Source organism: Pelmatolapia mariae, linkage group LG10_11 (assembly GCF_036321145.2).
Source record: "Pelmatolapia mariae isolate MD_Pm_ZW linkage group LG10_11, Pm_UMD_F_2, whole genome shotgun sequence".
Lineage (NCBI taxonomy): Eukaryota > Metazoa > Chordata > Actinopteri > Cichliformes > Cichlidae > Pelmatolapia > Pelmatolapia mariae.
In genome coordinates, this window is record NC_086236.1 from 70,880,859 (window position 1) to 70,905,991 (window position 25,133).

A 25,133-nucleotide genomic window follows, 5' to 3' on the forward strand; every position below is an offset into this window, starting at 1 on the left:
TTGTGACTTCTCACGTGAAGTGTCTGACTCTGTTCTGTATTACAGAATTTATATGTAAAAAATAAAAGGTATTCTTCAGTTTACAAAAACAATCGGAAATCCCTTACAGAGGGTAGTAGGAACGTGGCTCCAATAGTATGAATAAGATGTATCAATCAGATGTTACCTTCAGTGTTTTCTGGCTGTACAGTGTTTGTTTGAAGTGTAAATGCATCTTATTCCTAAACTGCATAATATGTTTTTTCTTTCTTTATTTGGGACTCCTGATTTTCTTAAAGGGAGGGTTTGTAGACTATCTGGCAACTCTTTTCCGTAATCTCGTGAGTGTGTTGTGTGCTCTCGCGGTATTCAGGCGGTCAATGCCTGATAGGAATAATGGCCGCCTTCGTAGCAATGGCTGGAACGGGGAACAACACAAGCGGCATACCGGAGCGTTTTAGCTGACCAGGAACAGCGTAAATTACTGGGCACCCCCTTCTACCCGGTTTTCAGAACGGATGGGTAGAGGGGGTTTTGCCAAAGGACAAAAGAAACGAAAGAGACTCGGAGGGAAGAGGAGGGACGCTAACGCTGCCTTTATAGCTAGCACTAGCTAGCTAGTTGTCGCTGCCGGGGAAGAAATCCGCGGAGTCGTGACAACCGTGCGTCGGAACGGGTGAAGGAAACAGCAGTTGAACGCTGGAGCGTGTGATCAAACATCTGGCTAAGCGCTAATATGAGTGGACCCGGACAGGACAGTGAGCCAGAGGCCAAAGTCCTTCTCATCAAGCGACTCTACAGGTACCTTGACGAGGCCGTTTTTGCCAAAGCTAACCGAGGTGCTAATTGAATGTTAATTGAGCTGGCTAGCTTAGCAATAGTCAGACAGTGCTTGCTACTACTAGAGAAAGTCCAGCTATCCTCTAACTTATCACCACAGTGACTAAACCAGCACTCCCGTATACCTTTTCTTTGTAGCATCAGCTAAATTTGATGGGAAGCGCTTCATTCTCTTCAGCTTGTCTTGGCTAATGAGCACGGTAGCATTTGTCATCCGTGTCTTTGTTACAGAGAAGTGAAACAGAAAGGTCTCGGGCTGTTAACCCGACTGCTTACAATGTTTATTCCGACGTTTGTTCTGTTTCCACCTGACGCTTATTTTGTGGCAATTTGGCTAACAGCGTTGTCATCATGCTGATGCTATGTGTTGCCTAACCTGCCGACAGGGCTGTGGTGGAGACTGTGCACAAGCTAGATGTCATCATCGGCAGCAAATCGTCCTACAGAGAAGTCTTCAAGCCGGAGAACATCAGCCTTCGCAACAAGTAAGTACGAGTGTCTCGGGAGCTTGTGTGAAGGCGGCTGTAATTTGACTTAAACCTCACTGCCTGCATGCAGTCTCAGTCCTGACTAGTCTTGCTAGCTGTCAGGTGTGTATTGAGGCTCTGTCATGCCTCAATACATGCAATAAATGCAGCATCTCAGTGAGCATACATTTCCTGGTGCTATCTAGTTTCTAAATTTAGTTCAGATGTTTATTTTCTAATATTTCCAGCATGGCCGTCTGCAAACAACTGACTGTGGCTTTATCTCAAAGTCTAAGCTGGAGTTGTTGTTTTTTTTAGTTTAGTTTTATTTTTGTTTTTTTTCCTTGTCCAGACGAAGACGAAAAGCAAGCGTCACTGGTCATGCAGCTTGAACAGGACTATGGTGGTTATTTGTATACTGGATGTTGTGGACAGAAAGCTCAAAACCAATAAGAGGAAGTTGGAAAGTTAACTGAGGAGGCGGAATAATGATGGGTGTCTAAACAGTCAGCAAGATAAGGGAAATGTTATCTCATCCTGCTCTGTGATTGCTCTGGGAGTTTTGTCAAGCTATAACTAGACAGGCCTAGAGGACTACCAGTGAAGCCAGTAAACAAACCAGTAAATTAGTTGGACTATAAAATCAACCAGGAGCTATTTTAATAAGTGATTCAAGTGGACTATTATTCATTCTGCTTTTGCTATCTGTCAAATTTGGTACCCGTTCCATGTTTAAACCTTCTTTTGCAACACAGGCTTTCAAAGGAGAGGAGCAAAAACTGCTGGTTTCAAACAGTGAATGAAATGAGGGACTTCACCAAAGCCCAGTTAACAAGTGTACTGTTAATCATGCAAAGCTACTCTTGAATAGGGATGGGAATTGATTTGCAATTCCAATTTCATTATCAATATCACTTACCACTTCTCTTGTCGATTTTCATTGGCTCCGCTTTGGGAGTAACCAGCTTTTCTAAGCAGCATATCAAAGACAGTACATTCTGCAAATTAATTGCATGCTGTGGGTCAAATGTTTGTGCTTGTTGGAGGTATCCCCCCTCTTTGTTGTGATCAGTATCAGGGTTGTTACAAAAAAGTAATGTATTGCACATGTTACAGAACATTTTTCTTAACAGTAATGATGCATACTACTCATTACATTACTTTCATGTTTTTCGGTAAAATGACCTGAAACCCATTGCCTAATAGTTACTCTTTAACAATGTAAACTTTAGACCACAGTCCCACACACAAACACAAACCCCTGCCCTAATGAGGACACATTTATGATTTTTTTCTCTTAGTATTTAGGTATGAACACAAAGCTGACATTAAGGCTACGTTCACACTGCAGGCGAAAGCGCATCAAATCCGATTTTTTTCGCCCCTATGTGACCCGTATCCGATCTTGGTATGACAGTGTGAATGGCACAAATCTGATATTTTCAAATCCGATCTGGGTCACTTTCGTATGTGGTACTGAATCCGATACATATCCGATGTTTTAGAAAGCGACTGCTGTGTGAACGGTCAAGTCGCATTAAATCCGTCTTTTACGTCACTGACACAAGACAGACGCCGATTATCAGCGCCGGAGAAGCGCCCGATAGGACATCGCGAACGATTTCCTACCATCCGGTGAAACTGTTGGGAAGACAATGTTGGAGAAATGTGAACATTTTATTTTTACTGTATTTTCTGCAGATTCTGACAGAAATCTGCAGCTATCCTTTGAAGCACCGCTCCTCTCAAACAGCAAAAAGGATCATTATTAGGTCATCTACATTATTATGTAAATAACTTAAAGCAAAAATCTGGAAACATAAAGTCCGAGGTCTTTATATTAAGGGCAATCAGTCAAACAATATTGTTTGCTCTGGGTCTAAACAGAGCGAGTTCTGTGTGACATCTTCTTTTGCGCATGCGGGCCGCTTTGAGCGTTCACACTGGAGAGCGTTTGATGTCGCATTTTAATTGTAGTGTGAACAGGCAGACAAAAAAATCGGAATTGAGCATTAAGACCTGCAGTGTGAACGTAGCCTAAGAGACTTCAGAGTTATTGCCACAGTGATTCTATTTTAGAAACATAAACAGATACGAATGGAGGCTGCATCATGACATCTTATTGGTTTGTTACCTGTTGAAGTTCAGGGTCTGGCTTAGGGCTGTTCAATATAACGATATATATCGGATGACGATATAAAAACGTCTATCGTTTCATTTTACGCTATCGTTTGTTTCATGGTATCGCAAAATAAACTGTTTACGGCAATATTTTTCATCATTTTGCTGGTCACTTTAGTGGCTATAATAATTTCTTAAAGTTCTCTCTTTCTCTTATATTTAATATAACCACACTACTGACGGACAAGCACCTGTTTTTATGCATTGTCGTTAGCAACAGCGATGGTAAAACCATCGTGTGTCCGCTTGTTTATTTTCCACATAAACCTTTCACAATAAAGCTCAAGATCCTGTTGAGACTTTTCAAAATAAACGGAATCACGTGAAAGAGTATGCAGAGTATTTACAGATGAGAAGCAAAAAAGAGCCGTCAGGTGCTAAAAAATAAACCTTAGACTCAAACGTTAGAACAGACTTTTCGCCGCAGCACACTGTGTAATAAACACTCACAAAGAAAACGGCAGCTGTTACAACTTATTTCTAAAAGTGTATAGTTTCATTCATCGGTTAAAAAAACTCGACTCCAGGTACACGACGCCCAGCTGGAAACACTTCACGCAAGTCGAGCTGCCCGAGATTCACAGAATTAACAGAAAATGTTAAATTTTTGTGATTTATATTGTTATCGGAACGATAGATGTCTTATATTGGGATATGAGATTTTGGTCATATCGCACAGCTCTAGTCTGGCTGTTGTGCTGGGATCAGCATTCACTAAGCTTTAACATCACTTTGGGTTCTTGGCTAGCTTGCAAAGAACCAAAGTTGTCTTAGCATCATATTGCGGTTGTTTTCTGTTGTGCATGCAGTTTGCACTTTACCGTTTCACTCTCGTCCTTTGTGCAATAATATTAAAAGTGAGGTCCATAAACACACTGCAGGCTGCGCCACAGTTCCTGAAATCAGCTGATTGATAGGCAATGAGATTAATGATTCCAAGGAATTAAACTACTGGGAATGGTTCTCGAATTCCATACCTACTCTTGAAGACACGAGAATCTAAATATGGAAGAATGTGACTGGTACCAAACAATGCTGTACTTTTAAGGTATAGATGGACATTTTTACTGCTATACTAAGCAGTTTGTTTACACTTAAAGAACAAACAAACACTGCTGTGTCAATTAGTTTCAGAAAATGATTAGAAAGGATAAAATTACTTCTTTTTTTTTTTTTTAGTACAATTTTCTAAAGCGGCAGGTAACATCTTCCAGTGTTATTCTTTGTCTGACCTTAACCCAAACATTGCTTTCAGTTTACTGTCAAAGAAGACAACATAAATCAGAACATGTTCATATTTAAGAACCTAAATTCACAACTAATTTATTCATGAGACTTTCTGTCCAGCAATTTGTCATTGGTAGCATTAGCTCATGTTGATGTTCTTTTCTGATCTTATCTGATGTTAAAGTGTATGAAAAACCAAGCACTGATAAGCATCTTTATAAAATGAGAGAAATGCAGCATGTACTTGCCTAAAGTATTAACATAATCGTGTCATTTGCCGCACACAAGATCTGAGATTTCACAAAATTCTTGTGAACAACTTCTGAATCAGACCCAATGAGTCACACAAGTCATTTCTGATATTTTGTTTTTGTTTTTTCCCAGTAGGACACGTACTGTCGTGTTAATACAGTGGGCCTGCAACCAGTCAGAAACCAGTCAGTCTTGTTTCTGACTTTGGGATAAAACCGAAATATGCAGTCCAATAGGAATGCTGAAGTCACAGATGTTATAATGTTCAGCTGTCCATCTGTACTTCATTATACACACGTTTCTGTTATTCAGCTTCCTCTTATTACATGTGGTGCATGAAATAATAGAAACACTTATTAGAATAACAGAATTACAAGCTACAGCCTCCTCAATGACCATGCAGATGCAACTTTGAGGTTGATTAAATCCCATTCTAAAACAATTTCCACAAATAAATTTCACAAAGGTTGGTTTTACTTAAATGCATTTTATCTGGCTGGCAGCTGGATGCATGTAAAATTTCATTGTCATCAAGAAAAAACATATTTTAGAAAAGCAGCAGATTTTCTTGCTTGTGGGATCTCAAATTTATAAACTTGCATTAAGTACTTGCTTAATGCAATTAAGTCATTACTGCAGGGGCTTGGGTTTGAGTTTGGTCTGACCAGTTATTGCAATTCATTCTCCCTCACTCTCTTCCTACTTTCCTGCCTACTGTTTACACTCATCTGTCAAGAAAAGTCTAAATATGCTCAAAAATGAAAGCAGCTAAATGTTATTAATCTGCTGCACGACAAGGTTGTCAATATGCAGTCATTTCGGTCCTTGATGAGCCCTACACTTCATGTGAAATTAAAGCCGTTTTCACACGTGCAGTTTTCTAGGTGCTACCCAACACGGATGTGAGATTTCAAACGTGACAGTTGAAACGGTCAATAATCTGTCAGCTTTTTATTACAACTTTTGGCATAGTGTCCAGTTTTTTTTTGTGAATAGAACAGGTAGTAGACTGGCAAATTCACAGCTAGTGAGCTGCTTTCCTGCCTTCTGCATGCTCGACTGAGGCTGCACTCTCACCTCAGGAGATCACATTTACAATAGTCTCACTTACTGTGGATTAAATGTACGAAAGTACTACTCTGACCTTTGTCTGAACCTGATACACCCAACAGTGGTCCAGAACTTGTGTGAAAACACTTAAGTAATTGGTCCTTTAACCCAGCTGTCTTCTCATTGCATCTTTTTTTTTCTGTTTTCAGGCTGAGGGAACTTTGTGTGAAACTGATGTTTCTGCATCCAGTGGACTATGGCCGCAAGGCCGAAGAGCTGCTGTGGAGAAAGGTTTACTATGAAGTCATTCAGGTTATCAAGACCAACAAGAAGGTAAATGTCCCTGCAGCTGTGGAAAAATGGCCTTGCTGCATATATTAAACTGACCACATTTGTTTTCTGTTGCTACCTGGCTACTCCAGCTTTTACTTAAAAGGTGAACTCCCCAATTTATTTTATATCCATGCCAATGAAACACAAAAGCGTTTAGGAGAATAATAATTTCACAATAATCAATCATTTTCAGCTGTCCAGTCTGCAACTTTATTGTTTTGGTTCATTGTCATAGCACTATAAAACTGCAGACATGGTGACTACACGAAAGAAATGCTATATTTATAGTGTCAATACTTGAATTAGTTTATGGTGATGAAATGTTGGTGTCATGTTCACAGCCAATTTCAGCTTTTAAACCTGCTTACCCTTTATTCCAGGTTAACGCTGGTTTAATATGAGCATCGTTGGATTATAAAGCATTTATTTTATACATTTAAAATCTTCTTGAAACTCAACTTTATAACAACACGACACAGTTGCCAGTTTTAATCTTGTCTATTTTACATTAGTTATATTTTCTTTTTTAAGTTGCCTGTTATTTTGATGCAGATCATCCTCATTAGTGTTCCCTTCTCTAAAGTCCTCGCTTCTCTTTTGATTTGGGTTTTCTTTCACTGCAGCACATCCACAGTCGCAGTGCTCTGGAGTGTGCCTACAGAACTCACCTGATAGCCGGCGTGGGTTTCTACCAACACCTGCTGCTCTACATCCAGTCACATTACCAGCTGGAGCTGCAGGATTGCATTGACTGGACCCACGTCACAGATCCACTGATAGGTTAGATGAGCCAGCACATTCTCACACTCTCAGATGCAGGCATAAAAATAAAATTAATGGTCTTTCATTAGCATTTAGGTCCTACTGTTTCAGGATCCTTAAACCACCCTTGAATAAAACTGAGTTATTTGTAACAACAACACTTCTTTTAAAGTGTAAATGTCTGCTGTAGACAGTATAGCTGGTGTCCTTGTGAAAAACTTGAAACTTGATGAAGATCGTTGAAACTTTATTGATAGTTAATCTGTGTAATACATTACCTGTACTAGAAACTAAAAACTCTGCCCTCATTTGCTACTGATATTTAAATGCAGTTTAGACTCACTGAACAAATAATCAGCAGTGAAGGTTGTTAGAGTGGATTGTTAAATGTTTGTCATTTTTATGCTTGCCAACTTTGATGAAAGGGATTCCACTGTCCTTCCCCCCAGATTCTCGGGGTTCTGGGTAGGGGGCTGTAGGTTTGCTTACAGACACATCCTATCTGGAAGGTCTGTTTGATGTAAGCTTCCTGCCCAGCAGGAGGTCTCACACACACACACACACACACACACACACACACACACACACACACACACACACACACACACATACACACACACACACACACATATACATACAGTGCCTCATCTTTGTAACCAAGGGGGGTTAAGAGGGGAGGTACGTGTTGTAAACTATTGTGTGAACTGTCTCTCAATAAATAGCTGCGAGGGAAGCTGCTCTTTGAAGGACTTTGGGCTGGAGACAGGTTAGGAGCGTGAGCTCCAAGAGCTGGTTCTTGACCAAAGGCCTCCCTTGCGCAAGTAATCGATCGAACACTGTTGCCTTGTTTTCTTTCATGATGAATAAGTCTCTAGAACTAGCGGGGTTTGTGGGAACAGACCCAACAAAGGTAATGACTCCTGACTACTCTACTGTCAAAAACGAAGACTAAAAAGCCCAAGACGGAAATCCTAAAGACTAATCACATTAAATATTCATGATTATGGATAATCATTAATATAGTTGTTTGTTTGTTTGTTTGTTTTTACTGTAATTGTACAGTCCTGTTGTCAGGGAAATACAGCCAGAGAGGTTTTATGTTCCCACAAGGTGATGGTTTATAGTCTGTTCTGTAAAAGTACTTGTTTTTGACTCTGTATGATATTTCTTATTTTTGTGAAAAAACACTGCAAAGATGCCACAACCCAGCCCCTGGCTATCGAGTAAATTTCCTCTTCTTATCCAACTTAAACAAAACTAGTTTTCAATGTTAACATTAGAGACATAATGCTTCAAGAGTATCTGTTCCCGGCTCTTTTATTTGGACTCTGTGCTACACTGTTGCTGTGTTGGAATTTAATCTTGCTGTGTTGTTACATAAGTCAAAGTCATTTTGGATAAAAGGATTGGATAGATTAAAAAAAAAAGTGTTGTGTAATTGTTCCCAACAGGGCGAAAGAAACCAGTGTCAGCCACCCCCAAGGAGATGGAGTGGGCACAGATGGCCTGTCATCGCTGTCTGGTCTACCTTGGAGATCTAGGTAATAATAAGATAATAGAATATGTAATTAATTCAACTATCTGTCGGGCTTGCAGAGGTGTGAGACAGAACAGGTGTCATTCAGCGTGGGAAAAATTGACTCGGTTATACAGCATAGCCGGCTGAAGGCTGTTTGGTTGGTTTAGACTTATGTGAACCACAGGTACGGGCAAAAAATGTCTGCACCACTTAACACTTGACTCCTGCAGTGAGAACATATGACCTATTTCCCTGCAAAATTACTGATTAACTTTAAAGCACATTAAATATATTGCACTAAAACCCACTAAAACCTGTAAAAATTGTAAATGAAGAAATTCATACTGGATGACCAGTGATCCATGATTCTATTAGAGGCACTGTTTTCCAGCTGTTTGGTTTATGATAGTCCAGCACCCTTGTAAGGCTGTGAGAATGCTGTAGCATTAAAATGAAGGATTTTTCACTTTGTAGCTGTTTTTGGGTTTTTTTTCTCATGTTTGTCTAAAGCCATTCCAGGTGTTTGTGCACATTTCTGAAATAATCAATTTCAGTCTTCACTTTTTCAGCCACAATGCTGTAATCATATAGATTTGCATTTTTTTTCTTGCTTTAACTGTGATGTTTAAAATCATCTTCTCCTCAGCGCGCTACCAAAACGAGCTTGCAGGAGTGGAGGCTGAGCAGCTGGCAGAGAGGTTTTACCATCAGGCATTGTCAGTTATGCCACACGTAGGTGAGTGACGAGAATGTAGGGTTTGCTTTGTTTGTTTTTTCAAACAGTACTGTATTGCCATACCCGTGGTCTTACACAGCATGGAAGGGATGTGGGGTGATTTAAAAGTTTTATTTTTCTTGCCAGAACAACACAGATGTTAAATCCAGTTTAGTGTTGTTTTTTTTGGTTTGTTTGTTTGTTTTTCTTTTTTATATTGTAAGTATAGAATTGTGAAATGTGCTTACTCACTTTCTCAGAAGGTCAATACACTTTTGTGTGTTTACTGTAAAAATGGAGCGCATAAACACCTTTTTAGTTAAAATGGCAAGCTTAGCATTGTGCATCGGTTTAACATTTTCCTGCTTTGTTTTTGTTTGTTTAAAGGCCTGTAGATAAACTGGTGTAACTGGATTCTTTATGTACACAACAACAACAATTCTAAACTTACTGACACTACTAATACAAAAAGAACCATTAAGTTCATTCAGGAAAATAAGATTTGTGGTCAGTATACTTGTGAGAACAATTGTTAATTATTGTTTCTTGTAGTTGACAAACAATAAGACATCTGTAAATATCACTTACTTGCTATGAACATGTCCTCCCACCACCTCTTTATATAGACATTGTTCACATTAAATGCAGCTGTATTTATACTTTATAGGGTTGAAAGATATTGGGATATTTCATAAAAACCTACATACGCTTGTTCTTAAATAATTTTTTGGGGTTATATTACAATAGCATTTGAGAAACTTACAATTTCTTTTTTTAACAAATGTAGCATTACGCCATGGTTTTCTGGGTACTAACTCAAAAATAAATGCTGACTTGGTTTGTGTTGGTTTTCTGCCAACAGGAATGCCTTTTAACCAACTGGGCACACTGGCAGGGAGCAAGTTCTACAATGTTGAAGCAACTTACTACTACCTACGCTGGTGAGTAGGGCTGGGCCATATCATACCGTTCACGGTAATACCGGTACAATGTTGGGCAACGATAAGAAAATGAAATATCGCGATAGAATATGGGTAAAACGCGCATGCGCAGTGCCTTTGTTTTCATACGCACATGGCAGAAAAAGCATGGCGGCAACGGAGAATCAGAAGGGCAAAAGCGGATCGTTGAATGAAACGGATGAACCAGAATTGGTTTGTAAAAATGCTGCAACTTCAGTGGTGTGGAACTGGTTTAGCATTCGTCTGTCAGATACACAACAAAGCACTATTTTTGGTAGAGCATGCTAGCGGGCCGTCGTTATTACCATGTTTGTTTTGGAAAATACGGCACACTTAAAATCAATCCTTTGATTTTTCTGAAAATCGACGATTTTATGTGGTACACGGCGCTCGAAAATCTGTCAAATGTTTTAGTACGACTTTGCTAAGCTACAAAGCCGCACCGCTTGATGGATTGTCGGAGCATTACGGCTATCGTAGGCAGGAGCCTCGCGGAGTGATACGTACTGTGCTTCCACATAATATTATCGTATTGTGTGTGTATAACCTCTTTTTAAGTTTTGTGGATATTATACATGGTTATGCTGAGGATATGTCGGCCAATTTCCACTGTCAGCAAGGAATTTGCATTTGCACTGTTAAATTTTTATATAACTTTAATGCACATAAAAAACAGCTGCTTGTTTAAGTGAAAATACATTGATGGGGTTTTTTTGCACTAATAAAGTTGTGGAGTTGTAAAGTATTTTGTCTAGTGTCAGTTATATCGTCAGTTATATCGTTATCGCAAATTTTCAAATGTATATCGTGATAAATATTTTTGGTCATATCGCCCTGCTCTACTGGTGAGCCATGTTTATATGCGTTTGCAGTGTTTTTAACCGCTCTGGTAAAGTTGTAAGTCTTAACAGATGTAATCTGTGCTCAGCATTCAATCAGATGCCCCCTTTGAGGGCGCCTACGGCAACCTGAAGCGCCTGTTTGACAAAGCTGCCAAGATGTATCATCAAGTAAAGAAACAGGAAATGAAGAAGTTGTCTCCCTCTCGACAAAGGTGATGCACATTCACAGCCTACCTTTTAAAGCTGGGTTACAACAAAGCTAGTCAGTCACACTTCATGCAGTGGTTTACACACTAAGGGTCATTGTGGTCTATGAAGTGTGTTATTACTGTGGTAGTAATAAACATTTTCCCTCTGAAATTTGTCAATTTTGGTAAATTTACTTTTCTTGGTTGGAATTTTTCCTCTTTGTGTGTGTGCGTGTGTGTTTGTGTTATTAATGGCCTTCACTGGCTTGCTTACAATGTATCTATAGTAAAACATGTTGACTTCAGTCTGTTTACATAAGAGTAATTTTAATCCAGTCCCAGTTGACTACTGGGGCTTCACTTAATTAACAGTTTATGTGCACTCTGTCTCAATCACGTATGCGCTCTAACCACTGGTGAAATAAAGCAGCATCTCTCTCCAGATGATATTAAATGATTGATGATTCCACTGGGTAAATTAGATTGTTGAAGAAACAAAAGTAACAAGCATCAGTTGGAATAAAAGACAAATATAGACAAAATGAACAGTGTTTTAAAAGGAGTGGGTGGGGGGTAGTAGGAGGGGAAACAAGATTAAGATTGTTTTCCCACCTGGACAGAGAACAATGTTGTTCTTATTCCATATACATAAATGACCAGTAAGCAGCTTGTATTATATTAAATCCCTCTGTGTTTTCACTTAAGAGTCAAAATATAAAAAACGTTGAGCTAAATATATATATTGAGAACAAGTGTTGTTAATGACATTGCTGGAAGTTTGTATTCAAGATTCTTTATTCGTCACATGCATAGTTATACAAGTATAACACGCAGTGAAATGTAACCTGACATGCTACTCGACTTGTGCAAAAGGGGGAGAGAAGAAGAACATTATATATTATATACATTAGATGAATGTGCAGTAGTAGCATTGTATGCAGCAAGCAGGTGAATTCTGTACATTAAGTGAATTAAATAAGAATAGACAATCTGAACATTTTACAAAATAGACAATATGAACATATTTAAAATTAAAAAAGAATTTGAAATGTACATTTTGCCGGTGGGTTTAGAGTGTCTAGAGATGTTATGGTTTAGGGCCCGGTATGTATGCATGTTCTCTTCCATGTTCCTGTTTTCTGTTTTTGCTGAGGTCATAGGTCAGATGTTTCTAAAACCACTGATGTTTTCATTTTAAAATGTTTTTATTTCATTTTATTTTTCTTTATCAAAACATAGAAGTAGTAAATTGATCTTTTATTGTGTTTAGTACCCTGTAGTTGATCATTTTTGCTGTGACCTTTTTTGCAGATCGAAAGACATTAAGCGGCTCCTGGTGAGCTTCATGTATCTGCAGAGCCTGCTGCAGCCCAAGAACAGGTTTGTGTTGTGACTCTGTGCCCACACTGTTTTAGATTCAAAGTCCACAGTGGAAATAAATCATTTGGTTTTGTGTATTTTAATGCTTAACCAGTTTATCTTTCAGTTTATGCCAGATAAAGGCTTTTACATTCATATGTAGTAAATATTTAACAAATCTGTTTATAGTGTCTTCCCTCTGACGTGGTAGTCAAGTTAAATATTTAACATTCTAAAGTTTGAAAACAGATCTGTTGGATTCCAGGCTAAGAGTTGATTGCCTGTAAAATGTAGTTGTAGGATTACTGCAGGGTCTGCCTGGGCCAGGTCTAAAATTAAAATAAGAGAAAAAAAAATTAAATTTGCTTTTATTTCTAGTAAATTTAGGTAATTAGGTGGCATGTTTAAGACTGGTCGAACAAAACACAGACAAACTATTTTAAAAATCACTTTTTAAAAGTTTGAGTTCATGTCACTTGCTCAAGTTGTTCCACTATGAGTGGTCAGATAGTTAATTTTGCTTAGGAAGGAATTTACTGAAATGACCTGGAAGTATCTGTGTAGTGGCCATAATCAGAGCTGTTCAGATTTTCTTAATGCTAAGGAAAGGAGCTTCAGCCTTTTATAGCAGAGCATACTCTGAACCATCCAATATTAAAGGAAAGGAGGTAACCACCCCATAGTTCATAGTGATGTGCCACCCGACTGTTCTTGAAAATGGTCAACAAAAGTGCGGCACAGATCATTTAAATGTCAAATATAAGTGTGTTTTCCATTTCATGCTATAATCTGTTGATATGTTTTGAGCAACTATAGGCTGTTACACCCAGAGTGGAACTATGAATATTATATTACTGTAATAAAATCTTCTTGTTGAGGTGTTTCTTTTCGTAGAGACTGTAGATTTGCATAAAAGCTACTTTTGATTGCAAATGTATGTACACAAAGTACAACCAGTGTCCACAACTATATTTTCACATACCATCAATGTTATCTTTGGAAGTTTTAAATTGTTGAAGTGCATTTACCACGTTTCTCCAGTAAGTCTTTATTTTGTGTGGTCTATGTAGCCTGATGGAAACGGAGCTGACTTCACTCTGCCAGTCGGTGCTGGAAGACTTCAACTTGGTGATGTTCTACCTGCCACCGCCAACACATGGCGGTGCTCACCACACCCCTAGTGAGGAGGAAGAGGAGCAGCAGCAGCACAGTGACAGCTCCTATCCTGTGCTGCCTGACAACCTAATCTTCAAAATGGTGGTCACATGTCTGATGGTAGTGCACAGCCTTAAGAGAGGAGGTAGGTGGTTGTGTAATATTAAAGCTGTTCTAAAGAATTCATTTGTTCATTCATTTTTCATTACGTCACCACAAGTGAACAACAAGTTTTCAGTACGTCCTCTATGAATCAGAGCACATGTGACGTGTTCGCTCCCAAAATGAAATTTCGACCCTGAGCCTTTGTTGTCAAAACAGACCGTTTTCAATTTGTTTTCAGTCATTAAAGCACTGAATTACTTGGAACTTTAGAGGTATAAAAGTAAACCTTTCTTGTGTTATTTACCAAAGTGTTTGTGTATTTTGTCCTTAGGTTCAAAGCAGTACAGTGCATCCATAGCATTCACTCTGGCCCTCTTCTCCCACCTTGTAAACCACGTCAACATCCGGCTTCAGGCTGAACTGGAAGAAGCAGAGAGTCAGGTGCCTCCACTTCAGACTGACGCTGCAGGTGAAAGAGAAATGTATTCTTTTCCTGTATGTTGGGGAAAAAGGCATAAAAATGCACCTGCAAGCTATTTCTTAGCTATAAAAACCATCATAAACAAGCACAGTATCAAGAACAACTGTTGGTTATATGAGTATGTGGACTTTTTAAGATGCATTGGAGACAGTGTCGATAAATGATGATGATGTGTTACTTAACCTGACTCTTTAAAACCATACCAGGGTTTGCATCCTTGTACACACCCTGTTCCAACAATGAATGTTGGGTATAACTTTAATGGAGCTCATTGGCACTATTCAGCCTTTTTAATGTTGAGAGTCTAAACTAAAAAACCTAAATAAGGACAGCATTATGGAGAATTTGCCTATGTTAACATACACAGTATATGTCAGCACAAAGTAGGACAGAAGCAAACAGTTATAAAGTGATGAAAACTACTGACACTATGCACATAACAGAACTCCAAGAAAAGGAAGGAAGTCGTGTCTTTGCATTTTATTTTAATCACACGCTATATATAAAGAAGGTGCTAACAGATATTTTTGTCCAGCCCTAATGCCTAAGACATATATAGTTGAAAGTAATTTTTTTTTTCCAGAGAAACATCCTCAAAGAACCTGAATGAAATTAAGACGCAGTTTTTATCTCTTATCTAGATGATCTGGACATGAAGGATCTGACAGCTGCACCGAAAGATCCCTCTGGTGAAAGGCCTTTGCAAAATGGTTCCCTGGAGCAAGAGGATGAGGAGGATAAGGATGAAGATGGCTCTGAAAGGGTTGCAGCCAACAAGCACAGCAGCATAGAAGAACAACGCAAGATGAACGAAGAGAAGCAGAGGCAGAAGAAGAAGTACAGCCGCCTTTGTCGACTCCGCCGTCGCCGCTGTGCTCGCAAAGACGGTCACGGAGAGGATGAAAGTGACTTGAGCGAAGGCTTCGAGAGTGAAGAAGAAGAAGATGACGATGAAGAAAGAGGGGGCCGTGCTGATTCAACAGGTGGGACCACAACAGGAACGCCAGTCAACTCGTTATCTGTGAAGAAGGAGCCCAAGAGAGATGCCTTGGGCGAGGAGGGCAGCTGGGGAAGCGGCTCTGAGGAGGAGGAGGAAGGAGGAACAGCATTTGATGTAGAAACTGATTCAGACATGAACAGTCAAGAGTCTCGCTCAGACCTAGAAGACATAGAGGACACGGAAAACTCAGAGGGTCATGCCCGGGAGCACCAGGATGATGAAGATGAGGACCAACCAAAGGAAGGCGGAGGAGAGAGGGATACCACCGACACCCCTCCGACCACTAATGGGCCTCTCATGTCCAGTGACTCCAGCATTAGCAGTAACCTGCAGGCCATGTCTTCTCAGCTCTTCCAGGCTAAGAGATGCTTTCGCCTGGCGCCAACATTCAGTAACATGCTTTTAAGGCCTCATGCTTCGTCTTCCCCGAGTATTCCAACCCCCACTGACAGCTCAGCTCCCCCCTCCCAAGAGACTCCTCCTCCTCCTCCTCCTCCTCCTGGAGATTCCCCCTGTGAAATGAACCCCAGTACTGCCAATGGAACCAGTGAAAATGGTAATGTTTAACATTAGTTTTATATAAAATATAAAATCAGTGTTCCCTTTATGATGCTCAGTCATCTGATCACAGAGGGTTCACAGTGTTCTAATCAAGCTTGTCTTTTGGCTCATTTTTCCTAACTCACCAGACTTGGACTCTGATTCGGAAGAAAGTCAACACAGCACTGAGTCAGTACATAGTGAAAAAACCCTCTTAGAGAAACTGGAGATTATGACCAATCAGGGGTTAATCCAGGTTGTTAAGGTGTTTCTTGACTGGCTACGGACAAATACCGATATTATCCTCATGTGTGCGCAGGTGAGGTGACAGATTTTTCCTGCTTTGTTTACGAAATGCTGACTTTTCAGGATTGTATTTCACAAACTGTGATCATCTGTGTTCTCTGCAGAGTTCTCAAAGCCTGTGGAACCGACTGTCTGTGCTGCTGAACCTGCTACCAGATGGCAGCAAGATGCTCGAGGCTGGTGAGTTACTGGTTGACTGCACTGCACAGAGATTTCTGCTTGTCTCGACGGCAGTCAGGATCTGGCATTTTCTTTCCTCCTGTGTCCTTAAAGATTAAAATCTAGATCTTATAGATATTACTACGCACTCTGAGCCTCATTCAAGAGCATTTCTTTATTCTTAGCCTAATTATCTCTTAAATGACTTTTTCTCAAGCTGAACTTTATTTCTTGGAAACACAAACCAAATAACACCTGGTTGCTCAGGAGATGTAAAGCAGTAAAACAAATGATGTGTTGTGAGTGTGTCACCACAGTGAAACATGTTATTAAAACAACACATTTTTTTCAATGCAATTAGGTGATTTTTCTTGTTGTGCTTACATCTGAGCTCTGATCTCATCCCTGTACTGTACACTCACTTTAGCAACAATACTGTGTAACGCTCAGCTCTCGCACTGAATAGTTATCTCCCTGTGTGACTTTAACACTCTGGTGAGTGTGCTCTGAGTCTACATTTACGGTACTAATTTGTATTTGTGTGTGTTCTTGCTGCAGAGCTCAGTCTGAACGCTGAAGTGACAGAGTTGTTAAATGAGTGTGAGCGACCGGATTTGGTCCAGAGTCTGCTGCTGCCTGAGGATCTGGCTCTGCGACACCTGCCTGCTCTCAGTCTAGCCCACCGCCGCCTTGACTTTTCCCGGCGCAACCCCTCCCTCAGTCCCCTACAAGAGGTACAGGCACTCAGACTCATACATGCACATCAAATTAAGTGCAGGCTAAAAACATTGGAAGGCACAAAAGGAAATTGTCTGTCTCTGATTTATTGTCTTAAGCTGGGTAAACACTGAAATTTTGGTTATTGTGGGAAAAAGATGACACATGTGAAAGAATGGTGTTGATATCTTTGGCCGTGACTCCAAACAACAGTCCTACAAAGAGAAGTTCAAAATTGGCTGTTGTAAAGGGACAAAATTCAGACTATATGAGAAATCCAGAATTACCATCTGACAATGTAACTGCTCCCTGGACCTGTGTCTGTCAAACCAGCCAATGAGAGCACAACATAAAATCAACACGATACCCACACATGTTGTAGGAAAAAAACAACATATGAAATGGATTTAAGAAAACAAAGAAGAAATTCTAGTTTGAGGTGTTGCAGCACAGATTATTTGCTTGTTGTTATGTCATCCTGCTGTTATCATGATCAACATGATCAATGTACTACGCCACCAAGGGGAGCAGCCATGCATCATAGATCACAGACAAAGATTCAGCGGGGATGGTCATTGTACAGTCTACAAAGATTACAACATAAGATTGCAAAAATAAATGTAGACAAACAAAAACTACAATAAATACAGACAAAAACATGATTCGGTTTTATTAAAGAATCACTTAAAATGCAATAAGAGTTTAATTTTAGAAGATTTACACATTTAATGAAATTAGCTCAGTAATTGAAATTAGAGCTGAAAGCATTACTTAATAGTCGATTAACAGAAAAATAGTGTCATGTAATAGTGACCTAAATACTTCCTGACTTTGGACTGTTGATTTGTATCGGGGACGGGTGGGGTTCTGTGTGTGTGTGTGTGTGTGTGTGTGTGTGTGTTCCTGTCTAGCTATCTTTGTGAGGACCGAAATCTGCATTCTACTATACTTGTGAGAACCAACAGTCACTTGTGAGGACACACAACCCGGTCCTCACAAATTTGAAGGCATTTAAAGGCATTTTTGAGGCTCAAAATGTGTTTTTAGTGTCAGGGTTGCAATTAGGGTTAGGCATTCATTTTTAATGGTTAGGGTAAGGGGCTAGGGAAAGCATTATGTCAATGAAGGTCCTCACTAAGATAGCTGTGTGTGTGTGTGTGTGTGTGTGCGTGTGTGCGTGCGTGCTTGCGTGCGTGTTTTATGAACCAAAATAAGTTATTTAATCGACTTAGAACTCAACCTACAGATAAACTGATCTTACGGACTTTAGACCTGGCCAAGATAAAAACATTCTGCTGTTTCTGCCTTTGCTGACAAATCAAGATGTACTTCACCATCTGTGGTGTTAAAGACAGTAATAACTGGTATATGACTGTCCATTCGACAAGTATGCAGTGAGCTGGTGTTCAAAAATGACAACCAAATACTTCCTCAAACCACTACTGCAACATATCTTCAGATATAGTTAAGTACAGAGATGGAAATATTTGAGTAAAACTCCTGTGAAGTCTAAATGTGTAATCAGATATCCTCAGTTCTAGATCTTTGCATCATTAAAGTTGTTGTTTTTTTTGGGTTTTTTTGTCTTTGTGTTTCTTTCAGTGTGTGGTACGAGTGTGTTGTATTCGCAGCTTTGGCCACTTCCTGACAAGTCTCCAAGGCAACGTGCTGCACTTTAACCCAGAGGCGGGCATCTTCACCAGCGTTAGTCAGTCCAAACAGGATAATCTGGTGCAGCAGGCCAAGGCCCAGTTTCGTATGGTGATTGACATTTTAGTCATTACACAGTTTAAAATTTTAAAAAACCTGTGGTGTTTTGTAAGTGTGAAAACTATTATGACCTATAAAATAAATATATAATGACCTGGAACCCAACATGTTTTTGTTTTGTTTTTTTTTTTAACATATTGACCCCCGTTTTCTTTGTTTGTTTGTTTTTGTTTTTAAACTTTGTTTGTCCAGGCTGAAGAGGAGGCTCGTCGAAATCGATTAATGAGGGACATGGCCCAGCTTCGACTACAGGTTTTTATTTTAGTTACTGTCCCCTGACTCTTTGTGTTGTTATCGCTTTATAACAATCACTAATACATGGTAAATTGATGACTAATTATGGTATTATAGTTATAGTTAATTATAGTTTCTTTACAATTAACAAATCATGAAATGGTGATGTTTACTAATTGGTTAATGATTGGTTTAATTATTAAGATTATGTTTTCAATTTAGGTCAAAAACAACTGTCTGCAAGTGAGAGTATTGCTGCTGCTTATGCATCATAGGACCTGCTCAAAGAGAACGTGTGCGTCTCTCTAAGAAGTGCTGGATATGAGAACAGCCTCCCTCTTTAGTGATGAAAAAAAACACACAAAGTGTTCTGAAAGGTTTACTGCAAAAGAGGGCCAACATAATCAACCAGAGTGTTGATAACCAAGAAAAAAACAGCTGTAATTAACAATAATCCATCTTTAACATAAAACATGAGCCTGATTGGTCGGCCAAAGTTAACAAGAAGAAAGGAAGCAACTCCGACCACTCCGCTGCAGATTTCCTGTCTCTGACGTAAACAAACATTAGATCTAAATCTAATAGAAATAAAGTTGTGAAAATATGACCACCGAGTCCATCAGAAATGACTCTAAATCATACAAAAACAAACTGAAGGCAGGAGAGACCATGAGAGACAACCTGCTCACGTTTGGTAGCTTCCAGTTTGTAAGGCCAGACCACAGAGCTTAGTGATATACAGGTAACCAACAGGGGGTGGGGGGAGACATGCAGCAATAGTAAATACATTATGTAGTATATCGAATGCCATGTGCACCAGTGTCATCAGAATGTAATTATCTTTTATCAGCTGTGACAAAATGTTCATAAAATTTATTGGAGAAATCTTGAGAAGAGAAAGTGTGCAAGGAGTGACATTGTTTATTAGACTACAAGCATCCATCACTGACTACGATACGTGTTAAAATAAAATCTACACGCTTCTTAATTTAATTACAGATCATAACGAGTTGGGTTCCTTTCTTCTGTCCTCTCCTTGCAGTTGGAGGTGTCACAGCTAGAGGGCAGCCTTCAGCAGCCTAAAGCCCAGTCATCCATGTCTCCCTACCTGGTGCCAGACACAGCTGCTCTGTGCCAGCATCTGAACCTCATCCGGCAGCTGGCTGGTAGCGGCTGCTTTATCATCATCATCCCACGAACAGGTCAGTGCACTGTGGCATCTTTTGTCCTGAACAGCGGTACACAGCCGCTGTTTGTACCATTTCCCCACATAGGTGGTGGGGATTAATGGATTTACAGGGATCTTTCTCTTGTTCAGTGATTGTGCTTCATAGGATGACAGAGCAAAATATCAGTCTGAACCTAATCCTTTATTTAAAAAAAAAGTCTTAAAAGCCTCTCCATAAATTCGCACAATGTTACTCACCGCTAGAATTGGACCCGAGGCCAAGATTATGCAGGAAAAATACCAGGTTGTCTTAACGCTTTCCTTCTCAGATCCCTCGTAGGGGTAATCCTGGTTTCTCTTTTCTGAACTGAACAGTTTCTGCCAGTTTTCAGGCTTCCAAAGCAAACAGGTTGTCAGATGTCGTGTTTACGGGTGAAAGAGTTGAAACCTTTTTTCTGTACCAATAAACAAAGTCTTAAATATTTTCCCTCACCTGCTGTAGGTATTTTGAGTGTTAATTTCCCAGACTTTGTCAGTATCTCAAATGTGATAACAGGCAAACGTAGATTTTAACAAAAACTAATTAACTAAAAATAGTCTAGTCGTCCATTTTCTGTTTCTTTAATGGCTTCAGATTGTTTTCATTTCAGTTATTCTTATTATTGTTATTATTGGAAATTATTCCTGCATACGGCTGGGAATACAGGAAAAACTGATCCCTTTTATATTTTGGTATTAATGTAATTATTGTAATCATAAAATACATATTTAAAACTATATATTGGTGACACCTGCAGAAAATCCTGATTGGCACAAACATGCAAGTTTAAATAGATTATTAATAAAGTTAATCAAGTCCAAAAGTTAAGAGGAGGATTTTTCGTGGCTCAGAAACGGGCCTGCGATAGTGACTGTACTCATAAACACGACTGATCCACATGTTGGTGAAGACGAAGAGTCTGTGTTACCTTACTTAGAAGTCGATGTGTGTTCATGTTTTTCTATAAGCAAACATGTATTTAAGTTTTAGGAAATTAAGCCTCACTTTTTTCTTTCTTTCTTCTTCTTTCTTTTTTCTTTCTTTACTAAGTGAGGTTAAACATATTTTCAACACAGTCTTGTTGTTTTTTTTCCCCTTTTGTGGGCGAGTTTGTCACAGATGGAGGCTAGTTTTTATTTCTCCAGACAAAATTTGTACAGAAAGGCCACTGTGTGCAACAACTTGAAGCAAACCTTTTTCACTTTGTCATTATGGGATGTTGTATGTAGAATTTTGAGGTGATAAATACATAAATTTAGAGCCAGGCTGTAACATGTAACGTAACACAGATTGTGAAAGGAATGAGTGGTGCTGAAACAAACTGATAAATCTATTATCAGTCATCGTGAAAATCAATTTAAGATTTCAAACAACTTATAAAATCATTATTTGCTGGTTTGTCTTGTTATTTTTGAGGCGCTTGAACATTACAAGCAACCTTCACTATTTTATAACTTCTTCTAGCCTAAAAAAATTAACTGATTATTAACAGGAAATTGATTCTTTTATAATTATTTGTTGCCCTAAAAAAAATAAAAATAAATAAATCCTCACTAGTGGTTATGACAGCTCTGGTTTATTTAGTGTACCGAGCTGCTTCCTGACTAATGACACTAGACAGCAGTCACATGTGCCAGTTTGGGGTGACCTAGTCACTGATTGGTTTGGGTGCATACCTGCATTCCACGTGGAGTAAATCATCTCTGGCCGGCACATTATTCCCCTGGCACCACCCCCGTGCACTCCCCGTCACTGTTCACTGACTCGCAGAGAGGCAAAATATAACAACAATTAAATGAGCTCAGTTCTAGCTTCATTTATGATTCGCCCTCTGCTCAAAGCGTACGAGTCAGAATCAAGCTCCAGACCTTCTGAGCGCTGGAGTTGCTGTTTGCCCAGGTGTTTAATGTGGACTCCCCTTTTCTTTTAGTGATTGATGGACTTGACAGGTTAAAGAAGGAAAATGCTGGTGCGAGGGATGGAATCCGCTTCCTGGAGTCTGAATTTCGTAAAGGCAACAGGTGGGTTAAGTTGTGAGATGAAACATTTATCTCAATAAAAACTCTCTTTAAATCTTATTTCTTTCTTTCTCTGTAGATACATCCGCTGCCAGAAGGAGTCGGGTCGAAGTTTTGAGAGAGATAAGCTGAAGCGGCAGGACATCGAAGCCTGGTGAGCTCTACTTCCCTTCTGCTGACGCCTTATTTGTTCCCGTGAATATGACTTCCAGCTTGACTGACCCAGTTTCCTTGTTTCTAGGCATCTGTACAAGATGGTGGATAGTTGCCGTCAGCTAACAGTCTCCCAGAGCAACGGAGATGAAGATACAGCCGGTATGGTGACCATTCTTACAGGCCATGAAGTAGAGGAGCTTTGCTCTCGGTCAGCAGCGATGAAGGTCAGTAACTCGCTGTATGTTTTATCTCACAGACACGAGCACTCAGGAGCTTTCCCACCTTTAGTTTCTGCTCTTTTGGCTTCAGTGCCGTCTTCACTGCTTTGTGTTCATCACTGTTAAACACGGATCAGTATTTTCCAAGGTACAGCACTGTGCAAAAGTCTTGAGTCACTCCTCATTTTCAAATATTTCTGCTTACAAGGAGTCGGACTTTGTTGTAATTTTACCGCTCAGCCATAAAAGGCTATTGTCGTCACCTCTGCGGGCAGGCACGCGGCATTTGTGAATGCGTTAACTCGAGAATGAGGTGACATAGGAGCTTCAAATTGATACCAAAGGTGTATCTGCTAAAGATCTCGGATGTATTTGAATCTCAGTGAACTCAACCTCAAGGGTCAGAGGTCAAGTTTTCTGAAAGTCTTGTGAATGCGGTAATTCGAGAAGGAAGTCACCTAAGATTTATACTATAGTTGCATCTGCTACAAATGTCTGGAAAGTTTGACCTCAAAGTCACCATCCCACATTCACCTCATCTACAACTGCTAACAGATGGAGCAGAGGTGGTGCAGGAAACAAAGGAAAACCAAAAAGCTGAACAAAAAATAGAAAAAGAACATAAAAAATGATAACGTAAAGAAATACATTAAAAAGTCTGCATCCAGGAAGCCCATAGGATGTTACCTCAGTCTGGGCAATACTAAAATTAGAAGTGAAGGGTTCAGCATATTTGAAGCAAACATTTAGGGGAAAAACTCTGTCTTGCAAAGAGTGTGAACAGCATGCTGTCATTGATGAAAGTTCTCACATTCTTTAAGGCTTTCGTGGTGTTGCACTTTCCTGTGTTTCCTGTTGTACTTTTGTGTTTAACTCACTGGGTCTGTAGGTGAAGTTTATTTTTGGTCTGAGAAGGTGACAAGTTTTGTCACCACTTGCAGACTGTGGACAAGTTCTGCCTACTGAGCTTAAAAATGTACAAATTTGAAAAATACTTTGTGTTTATCTTCATGCCTTGCTTGTCTCCACCAGGCGGCGATCCAGGCGGCTGGCTCAGCAGGTATGGAGCTGAAGAACATCGTGGAGTTCTACCGTCAGTGGAAGGAGATTGGCTGAGAGGTCAAAAGGGGGGCAGCTGTCGGCGCTGCGAACAGCTGATCGATCACAACACTCGCTCCCTCTCTCTTTCTCCCACTCTTTTGCTCTGTGTGTATCTGCGTCTCCAAAGGCAAAAAAACAACTCAAAAGAAAGCTGGATCGAGGAGTTAAAAAGCTTAGAGGGTTGGAAAAGTAAATAGTGGAGTTAAAAAAATTTTTTTTAAAGTAACTAAAAAAAGAGAAAGGCGGGCGAAACGACGCTATAAGAAACAGCAGATCTCCCACTCCTAATCCTAAACATAAAGAGTGACCCCTAGTGGTCGAGGTGAGGAAATGGCGGGATGACGCTACACAATTTTAAGTGTCCCTGGTTCACTCCCTAACCAGGAATACACTGTATATGTTAGCAAACGAGTACATACGTGTTGAGAGAAACGGCGAGCACACAAACACATTCAAGCTGAATCCATATAGATATTTAGAGCAGTGGTTTGGATTTCCGTTCCCTTTTTCCCCTTTCCCTTCAGTCTGTATTTGAGAAGCAGGGTCAAGAATGTGCGAGTCTGGTGGGGCTGTGTTTTTGTAAAGTCAAGGCTGTATGACGACAGCTTTGAGACAGAGAAAACGTGCTCTGTTCACCTGACGCTCGAGGCTTCCAGCCCTCATCTCGTAGCTCGTCAGCCTCTAGGAAGGGTTGAGGAAGACTTCTCTGGGAGCGGTTTCTTTCCTATGTGGCTTTTTTTTTGGTTTTGTTTTTCTTTATTTGCAGTGTACTTTTGTGACCAGTGACTTATGTATTGTGCTATCTCAGTATGAGAAAAGGAAAAAAAACACATGACAGGCGTTGGCCTGTTAAAGGTTTTAATTTGGATTTTATTTTTGTACCCAAATAATGTTGTTTATTTTGCTTTTTCTAAGCTAAATCTGAATGATATATGCAAGAATGTTTAAGGGAAAAGAAAGGGGTTGCTGTCGTGCGTGGATCAACTAAACAAGTCCTTCAGTTCTGAAAATTAAAAGGAGCCTAGAATCTATTTATCGAGGTGTAACGTTAGTGTAAGGAGGGTAGCTAGAAGCCGATTGGCCTCGTGTTGTAGCTAGTCGTTATGGAGGCTAAGAAAAGAGAAGGAGCTAGCTGGCTTTTCCCCGAGGAAGGTGGGACCCCTGTAAACTCCTAAAATGTACCCCATCTACATCACCATTTCCATAGTGACTGTCCCATCTTGCACTGTGCAAAAGAAAACCAGTATATGTGTGTGGCCATGCATTGAACAATAAAAAGAAACTCTCAA

The 25,133-nt window shown here is 39.8% G+C and overlaps 1 protein-coding gene across 1 annotated transcript; it reads left to right on the plus strand.

The window, feature by feature from the left end:
* Positions 1-339: 339 nt before the first annotated feature.
* Positions 340-25,133, plus strand: smg5 (SMG5 nonsense mediated mRNA decay factor). The gene is made up of 22 exons (XM_063486342.1): positions 340-780; positions 1,206-1,304; positions 6,206-6,329; positions 6,953-7,109; positions 8,543-8,632; positions 9,257-9,346; positions 10,188-10,266; positions 11,216-11,341; positions 12,629-12,697; positions 13,747-13,976; positions 14,268-14,405; positions 15,059-15,973; positions 16,107-16,276; positions 16,368-16,443; positions 16,981-17,156; positions 18,742-18,900; positions 19,102-19,161; positions 20,186-20,345; positions 22,282-22,372; positions 22,449-22,523; positions 22,611-22,749; positions 23,776-25,133. Exons 1-22 carry the CDS (start codon positions 716-718, stop codon positions 23,857-23,859), a joined length of 3,372 nt encoding a protein of 1,123 aa, XP_063342412.1. The 5' UTR covers positions 340-715; the 3' UTR covers positions 23,860-25,133.